General features: G+C 38.0%; 1 protein-coding gene across 1 annotated transcript in view; it reads left to right on the top strand.

Moving 5' to 3' along the window:
• The first annotated feature begins 1,367 nt into the window (after positions 1 to 1,367).
• kcnk3a (potassium channel, subfamily K, member 3a) overlaps positions 1,368 to 13,238 on the top strand; it is a 37,717-nt gene continuing 25,846 nt past the window's right edge. The window contains exon 1 of the mRNA XM_020628006.3: positions 1,368 to 1,790. Within this exon, the coding sequence (XP_020483662.1) occupies positions 1,508 to 1,790 (283 nt within the window). The 5' untranslated portion in view covers positions 1,368 to 1,507. The remainder of the gene's footprint in view (positions 1,791 to 13,238) is intronic.

Raw genomic sequence — 13,238 nt, 5'->3', positions numbered from 1 at the left:
CATAGGATCCTGTTTGTGCATCTGTGTGTATTCCTGGCTCGTGTGTGTGTGTGTGTGTGTGTGTGTGTGTGTGTGTGTGTGTGTGTGTGTGTGTGTGTGTGTGTGTAGCATGAAAGCAGCAACCTTCAGTGTTGAAAAAATAAAGCCAATGCCGAAGTGCAAAATCCTGCAGTTCATTGAGTGTCTGCTTGAGGCTGGCTGCAGAAGCACCGGAAATCACACACTCAGTCATAAAAGCCAGCTCTAATACTATTATAACATCATTTCAAAACCAAACCCAGCAATTTCTTTCTGCATTGTATGTACAGTAAATAAAAAGCACCTATACATATCAGACAAAATATACACTGGTATTAAATGTGTGATAACATGGTATAAACCACATTATATTGGCTTATATATATATATAAGTTAGACTTTCACTTGACATTTTGTCTCTCTGCGTCAAATCATCATCATCACATGCTTCTGTTTTTACGTACATACATAAGAAATTCACTCAGCACTCAGCACCAATTCTTCAGCTTAATTGCTGGTCAGAGTAAACATCAGATATTTAAACAAGGGTGGAAAGTTTCGTCTGAGGTTTATTTGTGCACAAGCTTGAAAAAATACTTGAAGTATTGACTTGCTGCACAGGGAAAAGATGAGGTCAAAGCGTGGACCTTCGGGTTTTCCTTGGAGCCAGACTAATAGCTGGATTCTGGAGAAGTTCTGTGTTGCATGTTCAGGGAATCACTCATAAATGGAAAAAAACCCAGCAATTTCTTTCTGCATTGTATGTACAGTAAATAAAAAGCACCTATACATATCAGACAAAATATACACTGGTATCAAATGTGTGATAACATGGTATAAACCACATTATATTGGCATATATATACTCACATTATAATACTTACACACTTTCATTTAGGCTCTGCATCATAGGACTTCTGCTTGTGGAGTATTTTCACTCAGAAGTGTTAACGCTTCTTTGCTAAAGTAAAAGATTTGACACTTGTTGCACCATCGATTTTAGATACTATATTAAAGGTGTGCTCTTTTGATAATACTTCCAAACTTTACTGCAACCCTTTGATTTAAGGAGCGATGGGGCTTTAACTTGTTTTATGTATTTTTATTGCCTTATTAATTATTATTGCTCTACCTGCAGCTGAAATATGGCACGTAATGAAAAGAGTCCTCTGTATTTTTCAGAGGGTCACACACAGTTTTCCCTCTGACATGGGAGGGAGAAGAGAGAGAGAGAGAGAGAGAGAGAGAGAGAGAGAGAGAGAGGGCTGGATTGATGGGTGGGTGTAGGGGGAGGATTCTTCTGGTGGGAGGGAGACAGGGAGGTGAGGGAGGGAGGGTGGTGCTGAATGAACAGCTCCGCGGCTCATAAAGTAATCAGAGAGCTCTCCTCTGCTCCTCTTGTCAGAGCCAGCCATGAACCAGCCGAGCTCCCCGTCCTCCAGACCCGCGCCGACTCTCCGCCCGTCTCCCTGACTCTCACCGAAGCACCATGAAGAGGCAAAACGTGCGGACCCTCGCACTCATCATCTGCACTTTCACCTACCTGATCGTCGGAGCGGCGATCTTCGACGCGCTGGAGTCCCAGAAGGAAACGAGCCAGTGGAATAAGCTGAAACTGCGCAAAGATGAGCTGCTCAACACCTTCAACCTGTCCTCGGCGGACTTTGACGAGCTGGAGAAGGTGGTGCTGCAGCTCAAGCCGCACAAAGCGGGGGTGCAGTGGAAATTCGCCGGCTCGTTTTACTTCGCCATCACTGTGATCACCACTATAGGTAAGAGAGATTTACTCTGAGGTCAGCTCTGGAAACTTTTATTTCACTGCAGAGGAGACAAGCTGTCATGAATAATTATCATTCTTCAGTTTCTGTTTGATTTGAAGCAACATCCATGACTGCAAACTGTTAAAAAAAAAGCTTAACATATATCCAAACATAGCCTAAATGTTTGACAGACACAAAATAATCAAATTCCCACAGAGAAGAACAGGACAGACAGCCTACAGCAGAATCAACACTATCACTTATGTGAACTTATACAATGAGCACTAGGTAACATGTTATTTTAGCTTTAACACACATGGGGAAAGGCCCCTTCATGCAGCTGGTATTAAGTACAACAGGTAGCCTTTAAACTCTGCATCTATTATGCAAATTACATTTTGAGGGATAGGCTATAAAAGTGGCAGAACTTGGATATGAAATATTTCATGACTGGTATTGGCATCAAAATCAAAGTTAAGTGTCCAATATTGAAGTAGGCCTACAAGCAGTTGCACCAATGTGTTTTATTATTATTATTATTATTATTTATTGTTATAATAATGCATTCATGTGTGGCATTTATCTGCTGTAGCCATCCCACTTAGATTTCTTTTCAAATGTATACTAACATTTCTATTCAATGCATCTTAATTTGTTAAACAATCATTTATTTTGTGTGTAAATCTACGAAAAAGGGCAGTGGAAGATATGTTTAATTTTCCCCTCCAGATGTGTACAATAATGAAAATACTCTGAAAAAATCTGAAATTCGTCACCAAGAAAAATACTTTTAAAGTAGACCAAATTATTTAGTCAAATAATACTGTGTTCATAAAAGCATGCTTATTGGCACATTTACATTATAATATCACAAATGGAGAAAAGATCATGTATATTTTTATTAACTAAGATGAAAGTAGTCAACCATAAATTAGAATTTGCTCTAAACACTAAAACATTTTTTTTAACTTTCTTCTTATTGGATTCTTGGATTTTTGAAGTCATAGTAAAAAAAAAAAAAGTAATCAATTAGCAAACATTACAGAATCAGAAAGAAAGACTGAGTATACCTGAACGAAAACAGAAACTTGTTGAACAGCTTTCCATCAGAGGTTTTCTACTGGTGTATTGAGTTGTAATTTTCTGCAGCGTAGGAAAAGTTTGCCTCAAAGTCAAATAGTCAGGAGCCACGTGAAGGAGGATAAATGACAAGCTTCTGTCCCAAATGAAAGTCATTAGAGAGGATGCTTCAGAGGTTTCAGTTATGAGACATTCATTTGTGCTCTTGCTCATTGATCGTGCAGCAAAGTAAAACATCAAAAAGCTCCCCCGGCTCGTCACTCACTTTATTACACAGCCTTCATGTAGAGCCTGTTAGCTTTACTGATTGAATTAACTGGGCAGCTGAAACTGGGCAGCTGATTGGCTGAAATCTACTACCTGGCAGTCAAATGAACTGGAGGAGAAGAATATTCAGGCAAAAGCTCAAATCACAACAAGAAAGATAAAAGATAAGTCATAGCTACAGAGTAAACTTGGTTGGAAGCTACGATGAGCTTTAAGAAGCAGTTGCTTTTCAAACTTTACAGCAAGCTCAGAGCAAAATGGTGTAAAGATGGACAACACGCTTGAGAAATACAATTACATCCTACATTAGCTGTTGTATTACACTTAATCTAATGAAGGTGTTGATTTCATCAGACAACCTGAGATTTATCCCCTCTTGTCATTTGTGAACGACATAGAAAGGAGAGATCATATTTTGAAACCCCAGTAGGGGCCTCAGTACTCAGTAAATAACATTTCAAATGAGTTACTTTTTTATTTTACTCGAGTAGATTCAGAGACTGCTCATTTTACCTTGAGTAAAAGGTCATCAAAGTAACTATACTTTTAATTGAGGAGGATATCTTAACACTCGGTCTAAGACTTCAGAATACAAATCAGAATCAGAAATGCTTTATTAATCTCAGGGGGAAATTCGGTTGTTTCCATTGCTCTAAGACAAAATACAGAAGTAGGAAATATAGAAATAACGTAAGAATGTAAAAACAAAATAGAATAGATATATTAAAATAAGCAATAAAACAAGCAACAAGTACCAGGTAGGATTGGAATAGTAGGCTATGTAAAAGCGCAGTGACTTAAAGATCAAACATAAATAAATATTTACAGTTACTAATACACAAAGAGTTAAGCAGTGTGGATATTGCGCAGTGTATTTATAGGGTTCAATATGAACAAAAAAATGTATGACAGGTTATGACAGATTGCACGATTACACATAACACTTTAAATATTGGAGAATGATACAAAAAAAAAAAAGAATGCATCGTTTACCTCACGCTTGTAATTCTTGCTTAGCAACACTCTGGCTGTGTCCAAAATGTCATAGTACACTCTTCATACCTAATGCTGTCCTTTTGTTTAACATGATGGTGTGTGAAGAAGCAGTATCATGTGACAAATTGTAACTGTTGTAGTCTGTAGTCACAACAACTGTGAGTCTGCACACACGACAATGTGTAGAAAGGATGAACTTATATAAAACACACATTATGATAAGTGAAACGGCTCATATTACACTTTAATTAAAGTGTTTTTATTCTATGCCTGAGATGCCTCAGTTGTGTTGCGGCAGTAGTCTGTTATGTGGTTTATGTTGTCATAACTATTGCATTGTGGGATATTTGAGCTGAAGTGGTTTTAAAGTGATTGTACTGTAATGTTGCCTCATGATTCGAGTGGATTGGAACATTATTGGTTTCATACTGAGGGTCTTCTGGTAAATACTTGAAACTCTCACATGTTGTTTAACTATGTAAATGATTAATATAGAGAATGTAAACATTGAAGCAGATGGTTTTCCACCAATGAGTCCAGTTCTATTGCCTAATAAAGTATTTTTTTGCTTCTTGCTAGTGTTGCTAAGTGCTTACAGGAGGACTAAGAAGGGTCTCTGTAAATGTTATTAAAAAGAATAGGTTTAGACCTGTTTAGTTTCTAGATTTAATTTGACTTATTTAGGGGTCTTTAAAAATGGAACAATTATAAATAAAAACAATACACCAAAAAGAACCCCTTTGGCCCCTTGAATATTAAATTCTTCTGAAGTTCTCCTGAATCTTTTATTTTGAAAGGAGGACTTTTCCTGTGAAAACATTATCTAACATGAAGCAGAATTTGAATTATAAAATCAAAATAATTAACGTTAGTTACAAAGCAATCTTCCAAAGTTGGCTCAAATTAACTAACATTAGCCTCAACCACCTCAACATACACAGATTTACCCGAATCTGGACTTTAAACATTGAAATATGCTAGGGATCTTTTTTTCAGATGGTCCACTTCGTATATAAAGTCCAGAGACTTTATAAAGGACGGTACAAAGGATGTATTATGTATTATGATTTATTTATGTTGAAATGACCCCTGTGTGGACCAGATCTACCCGCCGCTTCAAAATGATTTTGGAGAAATGTTGAGAAAAATATAGTTTCTGTCTTCCTTTTAGCAGAGACATGAACAATATATGAAACTAAAGGAGAAAAGTTTATTTAGTGACTTGCTGTTCTTAGACAGTATAGGTGATGAATGGTTTAAATCAGGTATTAGAGGAGAAGACCGGATTTCAATTTGTTTTCCACCAAATGTCAACGTTGAAATCACAGCTCGTGCTCACTGGTGGGTCTCTCATGTTGTTTTAATTTGTTAGGAGTCGTCCTTATCACCTTCTCTCAGCTTTCCCTGTGTAGTTTGTAACCAGGGCAGTTGTCAGTGGTGACCTGTGACTTGAAACCCTATCAGATGTTAGCAGCTAATTGCACACTAACCCAACTCCGGGTGACTGTGACTGCATTCTGTAATTGTGAGCCCAGCGGCTGCTACAAACACAGTGATTGGCTGCTTCAGCCTGCCATTAAGTATTAATGACAACACCAGAGCCTCACTGTTCCATCCAGCTCCTGGCACACAACATTAACACTGTAGATACCGCACTGTACACACGATATCCTGCAGCCATGACTTACAGTAAAGTCCACAGAGTGAGGCACAATACCACGATAAGACATCTGATTCACAAAGCTTTTATGATTAACTCAATCAGAGCTAAAGCTGGGATTTATTTAAAAAAAATTATCCTGATAAAAGAGAGGCTAAAACTACTTCTGTCACTTACTGACGTACAGAAATAGAACCTCTTATTTCCTGTCATATTCTTAAAAGTTCTAAAAGTCATGTCACATATGAGAAGTGTTGGCTTTCAGATTCACCACAGGACCAGGGTGCTTCACTTTATGTGAAAGGATTTCTGGATGAAACCGGGCTCCTACATGAGGAAAACAACAGACAATAAGCCGAGAAAAATGATATTTAAAGCTTTAGTTACAAACATGTGCATGTCTCACTACCAAACAGGCTGCAGGAAACAGCGAACACATGATAAAATCTGGCCCCCGCAGCATGCTCTTACTATAATTAAACTTAAGTGAAGTAGGGAGGAGAAGCCACAGTTAGTTATCAGTCATCACTTTCCACAGAGGAAAGAGGAGGCACAGGGCAAAGTGTCCATTTACAAACCAAATGTGATATACAGTAGGTGATAAAAAAAAAAAGAAGAGCTTTAAGCAAGAAGAAAACATTCTTTTTTATCATTTCATTGTTTTCATCTCAGAGTACACAGGCAACAAAAATGGATACAAACAGATATGAGTACTCTATCAAATCCATAGAGAAAAGAGAGAAACTAGTGAAGATCTTTTGTAAAAGAGTCTTAGAGACTTGTATTCAAGCGGCAACCTCCGGTCTTGAAAAATGAAACCAATGCAGAAGTGCAAAATCCTGCACATGACTGGCAAAAAGCAGTTTTGACAGCAGAAATGAACGTGTTTACAGGACGACACAGATCATCAGGGCGGTACGTTTCCGCCTTATTGGCATGGTAGCGACCGCCTTTCCACCAGCTAGCAAAACAACAACTTCAACGTCCTTTATATCCAACTTAAATTCTCTGTCTGTGGGAGTGTTCAAAGAAAACTATGGACAATCGTCAAAGCCTCCCCATTGAACTCGTACAGAGTGAGCTCTCAGGTCGTGTTTGGAAATTGGACGGTGCAGTGTGAGCACATGATTCGTGCATTCTAAGAGATTCACTCATGCAGTGTGAGATTCTGCAATAGTTCAGGCTTAGTAATGTTTGTAACCTTACTGTTGTTGCTTTCTTAAGCACATTCTTTTGGCATTTGACCCTTAAAAACTTTATATTTCACTTATATTTAATGCTCTGTTGTGCAACTTCACTGTTCGGTTTTTTGAGAAATCTGGCACGAGAGTGGCCTTCAGGATCATCTCCTCTCTCTCTTCTTAATTCATTATTTAAAAGAAAAATCAGGAGACAGTAAATTGACATAGAACCCATTTTCCCAGTGTGATATAGAGATGTCCATTTTTAAATTTAAAGAGACAGTTCACTTTTTTTTTATCATGTAAATCTCCACTGTCAGATCTTTCCAGTCCTTTAAAAGAAGCACTTTTTAGATGGGGAGCTCCTCTGCACAGTCGGGAGCTGGCTCTGATAGAGGTCTGGGTCCTCAGGGTGCTTTTCAAACAGTCACCCACCTCCGGGGCTGCTCATCCTGTCATCAGATTATGTGACCGCGGCGCCGCAGTTCAAGGTCATGCAGACTGAGTAGAGGACAAAAACACAACATGAAAACGCTGTTGTGCGAGTGAGAGCCAGCTCATATCCTCTGTGTGTTATCTGATGTGTGTGTATGATATCTGATAACAGCGGGAACATGTGAAGCGAGGATACGAGGACATGTGGTGCCGTTTTGTTCTTCTTTTGGGCAGCTGGCCCGTGTGTGTGTGTTTGTGTGTCTTTTTGTTCACGAACACATGTTGACATACAGAAGTCTTTGTGGGACGGACAATATGATATCACAGTTCGTAGGAGCTTATTAAATGATCAGACAAACATACACACACACATCATATTCTCTATTGCTTGCATGAAGTCATACAAGAAAGTTTTGATTTTTGTTTTTAGTGAAATCTGTTCTGTCTCTCCTTTTCAATGAAATATTTTGGCAGGAGCTATTTTCTTGCAAAGAAAGTGTAGCTGTCCAGTTCCTCAAAGAGTAACTTTCATTGAAAACCTCAAAATGAATTGTCCAATGACTAGGTTCAGCGCCGATGTTAGGTGTATGTGTGTGGTCTTATCGTATCGAGATTTAAAGTAAGGACGTAGGAAGGATCAGTGAGGTGCATTAGGTCTGATTTTACAGGAAACCAGGTTCATGCTCTGTCACAACTGACAGTTCATCATCACTCTTACAGTAACCTTAACCTTGACCAGTTCAAGTAAATTGTTCATACCAAAGGGTTTTACTAACTGTAAGTATAATTCTCTCTACGGTTATCATTGATTGGTTCTTTGACGATGGAGATTATTGCTGGGGAAATCTTTTGAAGCACCCAAATAAGACACAAAAATTAAATTCATCCAAAGGGGGGTTAAGCCAGACAAGATTGGTTTTCCTTTTTTGTCTAATCTTTTGGATATCTGTCACCAAGCATCTGTCTTTCAATGCCGTCTCATTAAAAATTAAGATTGTTGGGATAATCTCAAACAATTTCATTTTACCACTACCAAAAGACACATTTTATCTTTAATGGATGGATGAGTTCAAGATAGTTAAATGTGACAGGAAGTAAATGTTTGTTTTTGTAATTTGGGTGAAATTACGCTTTAATGACTCACTGACATGTTCTCCTTACCTTTTCAACACATCTGGTTCTTTAACTTTGCCAACAATTAGTGTCACATTATAAAAAAAGGATTCTGATTTCTGATCTTTTGACTAATATCTCATCTCTGAAGTCATTAAGTTTCCTTATTGCTCATGAAAACGTTCATTTCAAGAGCTTTAGAAGTCAACATGTGGTTTAAGTTAGAGAAACATTCCATTGGAATCACCTGCACTGCGTGCATTTTTATTAATGTGAATCACCTCTTGTTAAATAGTTTGTGTTCAGAGATCATCTGGCTGTTTGCCTCTTGTTGGATGGTAGACATGAGCTCATCGTCGGTTGTTTATGAATGCGTTATGGAGTCTGTTGCAGTGAGAGGAAACAATATTTATAACAATATTTAAAAAAAGCTGGCTGGCCTGACTTGTACACCAATGGTGGGGGCGTCATGACATATGATACACATACAGTACATATGTAGAAATAAAGGTTTACCATGTCGCTCTCAATTTTCATATCTATTCCAAAGTACAACACTTAGCTATAAAACAGCTGTTGAAAATCTGCCTAGAGGCTTTATCATTTAAAAAACAACAGAGTGGTACGTATGAATCTTAAATGCAGAAGACAATGTGTCTCCAAAAGCCAAACTATAGAATAACAACAAACATATGCAACATCAACAGCTCCAAAAGCTACTAGCAGCCTGATGAAACATTTATTTTCTTTTTTTATTGAAGGGTTTTTTAAATTAAGCCTGATGAAACATGACAATGTAAAGCCTTTTTTTAAATTGCTGCTCTGCAACAGCACCATAATGAAGCTCTGCCATCACTGCGCCTTTGTACCTTTAAATATAAAATGTATAAAATTGTTGCCCCAGTGGGATTATCATAGTTATCATAGATTATCATCACTTTATACATAGTTTGCATCGCCCATTGTGCCATTGCTATAGCCTCTGATGCCAAAGTAGGGGCGGAACGACTTTGCCCCACTATTACAACCTGTGAGTTTTACATGAAAGGTCAGGATTAGGGGACGGCTCCTAACAAAGGTAATTCAGATTTCAGGAAGGGTCCCATATCACCCAAAGCCACCCCCTGGACACAGCCCTGAGAAATTAATTCAGGGTATGAACACACACCTATGATCCCAAAAGATAGCATCAAAGTAGTGAAAGAACCTCATACTTGTTGGGAAAATCTACTGGTTGGTTTGCTCCTAGCTCTGCTTTAGTTGCTCCATCACCACCAGAACATCAGTGGTAGATGAACGGGGAAACTATAGTGTGGAAGCACATTAATGCTCACATGTGAAACAGGCTGTCCTTGGAAATAAAAGACAAGCTCAGCAAATCCACTCTGGGTCAGTGAACCCAACGTATCTGTGCGTGGACCAAAGATGAATTAAACATTTGATCATTTTTCTATTTCCATCGCTGACATGGACTTTGATTCGGCACTAGGCGGGAATCCATTTTCCGATGCAGCGTAATTAGAGGGCACGTCCTGAATTATTAATGTTAATTACTTACATTAGGATCGTCATTATTATTCAGTCAGCTTAAGAGGTTAGTGCGGTAAGTGGTTGAGTGCACAGAGAATATAACTCTTACCAGCTATTCCACATGGGCACAGATGATCAGACAGACAGTGGTGGGTACTTCAGAGCTTCATCACAGGACAGAGGTGGAGAGTGTGGGGGCTAGAGAACACGACAATACAAGTAAGCATACATCTTTAATACAACATGTATCTGTGCAATTTGAATTAAGTCACCAAGTGATATTTTAGTATCTGCACTCATATGATAAAGATGAAGGCATGTGGTAAAAAGTTGGTTGCTGTCTTCATAGGAGTACATCCAACAGAATAGAGTCTCAGTCTGTAATCTGAAAAATTCCTCGACATTTAAAATGATGGCATGAAGTGTTGTGTGGATGGGCCTATCCATGGTTCCCAGAAGATGTATCCTCCTGAGTTTGAAGACATACTGTATGTTTCAGAAATATTTTTTAAAGATGCCTTCAGTGCCTATGGTATTCTCAGTATCTTGACAATAGCACTTTGAAAAATTAGCAAATGTTAGCATTCTGAAATGCTATAAACTATAAAACAGTTTGACCATGATACATCCTAAACATCAATATGTTAACATTCATGCCTTCATGCACATCTGTCCAAGCATGTAGGAGAAACAAAGGAAGTCAAGAAAGTCTCGAGAAGAAATTTCAGGAAATTTGTCTCAGGTTTCCGAATGTAAAAAAAGAAAGAGAAAAATTGCTAACATAAACATTTTGTTGGAAAAGGGGCCATATTTGAAGTTTTATCTGATAAAACATCAGCTGCAGTATGACAGCAGCTAATGTTAGCATTCAACCACTTCCTAGCTAACCTTGCATATTGTTAGTTTACAGGACACCACAAAAAAAAAAAGCCCTATGTGTTTTATTTCAAGGGGTCAATAAATACATCCAAGATGTGTGTTGATAATTCAATTGTAGGGTGTAATGCTATCAAACGTTCATGTTAGCAAGAAAATGTATTCAAGCTAATGCTAGTTGTTGTCTTAAACTAGCTAATGGGTTATTAAATATCATTTTCTTCAACCTTTTCAGTATTTTCACTATACATGTTCTCTCAGTTATTTACAATCTTCCCCATATTTCTGTGACTAGCAGCCTGGAATACTAAAGAACAATAACTCAGCAACATTTAAGCTTCACACTCTGAGTAATTGCAACAACAGGAACATGGTGAATAGACCTCCTGATCGTGCGTCGTGGACTTTTACATTCTCTGTGTAATTTGTTGTTGAGCACTGTTTTTTGGAAATTTGAGCTTCGCTATTTAAGCCTTATTCATTTACGTTGTTATATTAATTTAGAAAGACATATTTTTCTACCTTAGAACTTGTTTTTTTAAATATTAGCACACACTGACGCCCTTTTGAATGCTTAATTTCCACAATTTCCCAGTTTGGGATCAATAAAGTAATTCTATTCTATTCTATTCTATTCATGTAATGTCTGTTCTTAGCTTGAGAGGTTTCTAATCTACCAGAGCGGTTTCGGTTTACTGTTTAATTGAATTGGGTGGTGAATTGATCCCGGCCCTGCTGCTGTGTTTTAAATGATTATGACGATAATGTGACTGTAACTGTCCCTGCTGCTTGCATAAAAGAGCCTTGAAACACGGAGCAAATTACCTTGCATAACACAGTGTCATGCTCTGCAGGGAGGCGCTGCCCTCCTCACTCATCAGGCAGACGCACTGAGATGTTATGTGACAGAGCTATTTGTAAAAAAATAATAATAATAATAAGATTAGAAAAAAAATGATTAACAAAAAAGGAACACAGGAAAGGATTTTAACAAAGGAAAGGAGTAAGGTTGAGTTCTTATTAATGCAGTGTATTTGTGTACTTACACAACAAATGCATTTCTATATCCTGAAGGTCACAGGACAAGATGTGCATAACATATATGTGCATGTTACTAATTACTTCATTAAAAAGAAGAGCGCTGGAGTCACAGTGTTTGAGTCAGTGCTGCTTCAGGGCCGTCACTGGAAGCATAAGCTCTCATTGTTTGCCTCGAGTCCCCGAAGTAACAAGAAGATCACTAACTTCAAAACAAAGAGAGATGGAAGTGTGCGGCTGAATAACACAACCTGGTCATGGTAACAGAAAAAGATAAGGTGGGAGCATCCAGTATGTTTAGGCTGTCTTATAGCTCTTAAGAAGAAGTCAAATATAACAGCTCTGAGCAAATGAACAAGCTGGCAGGCCTAAATAACTGAACGCACAGAGTAGATCTACAAGGTTAAGAGGTCATCTTTAGATAGTGAAGTCAGCGTCTCTGTGGATGGATGGTACATTACTTTAGTTAAGGACAGGTTGTTCAAGACCTTGTGACCTCTGATCCTTAAGAAGATGCAAAGTCAACTTACAATCAATACAATCAGTTTTTAAAATCAGATGTGTGCACTTTAAGCCAGAAAAAAACAATTTATTTAGTTTAATTAATGTCTGTCTGTCGTTTGTAAGCTGTAAGTGTTTAACAATTTGTATTTTTGTTTTGGACTTCCCAGCCACCGTATAAAACTGTTCGACGGTCCTTCAATAAGGAACGAGCGTCAGCGCTTTCAGCAAACCCTCACTAAGCCTTCTACTCTTTACGTGACAAGAGTAATGGAATTAAAAAGACACAAAAGAGCACATAAGCATAAACACAGAAAAGATAGATGTTTGTTTCATGTTTCAAACAGAACGACCCTAATCGCTCCATAACCTTAATCACATCTAGAATTGTCTCTATGACAAGGGTCTCCTAAATTTAACCAAGCAGTCATCAGATCAGAAGCTTTCCTGAAGCATTACCCAATCACTTTTTATCCTTAACCGGATGAAAGCTGACTCATGATGTCACATTTATAAATATGTGTATTTTTTTTCTACTTCTACTTCTTCAACCTGATCGGGATCATTCTGAACGGGGATTCAAACTCCGCTGTCGACATTGACTCTCATTGAAATGATCCAATTAATATGTGCATATTTATGCATCAAGTTTTTATTCAGAAAAATAAATATTTTGAAACACTTGCACTACTAAGCTGTTTTTAGTCTGTTACGTCTTTGGGCTTTGTCAGGTATTCTCGTGTGCCTGTTTGTGTGAAATGTAAAGCTCCAGTGAGGAGTTTT

This window comes from Labrus bergylta, chromosome 15 (genome assembly GCF_963930695.1).
Source record: "Labrus bergylta chromosome 15, fLabBer1.1, whole genome shotgun sequence".
In the NCBI taxonomy this organism is placed as follows: Eukaryota; Metazoa; Chordata; class Actinopteri; order Labriformes; family Labridae; genus Labrus; species Labrus bergylta.
This window is presented reverse-complemented; position numbering and strand designations above follow the sequence as displayed.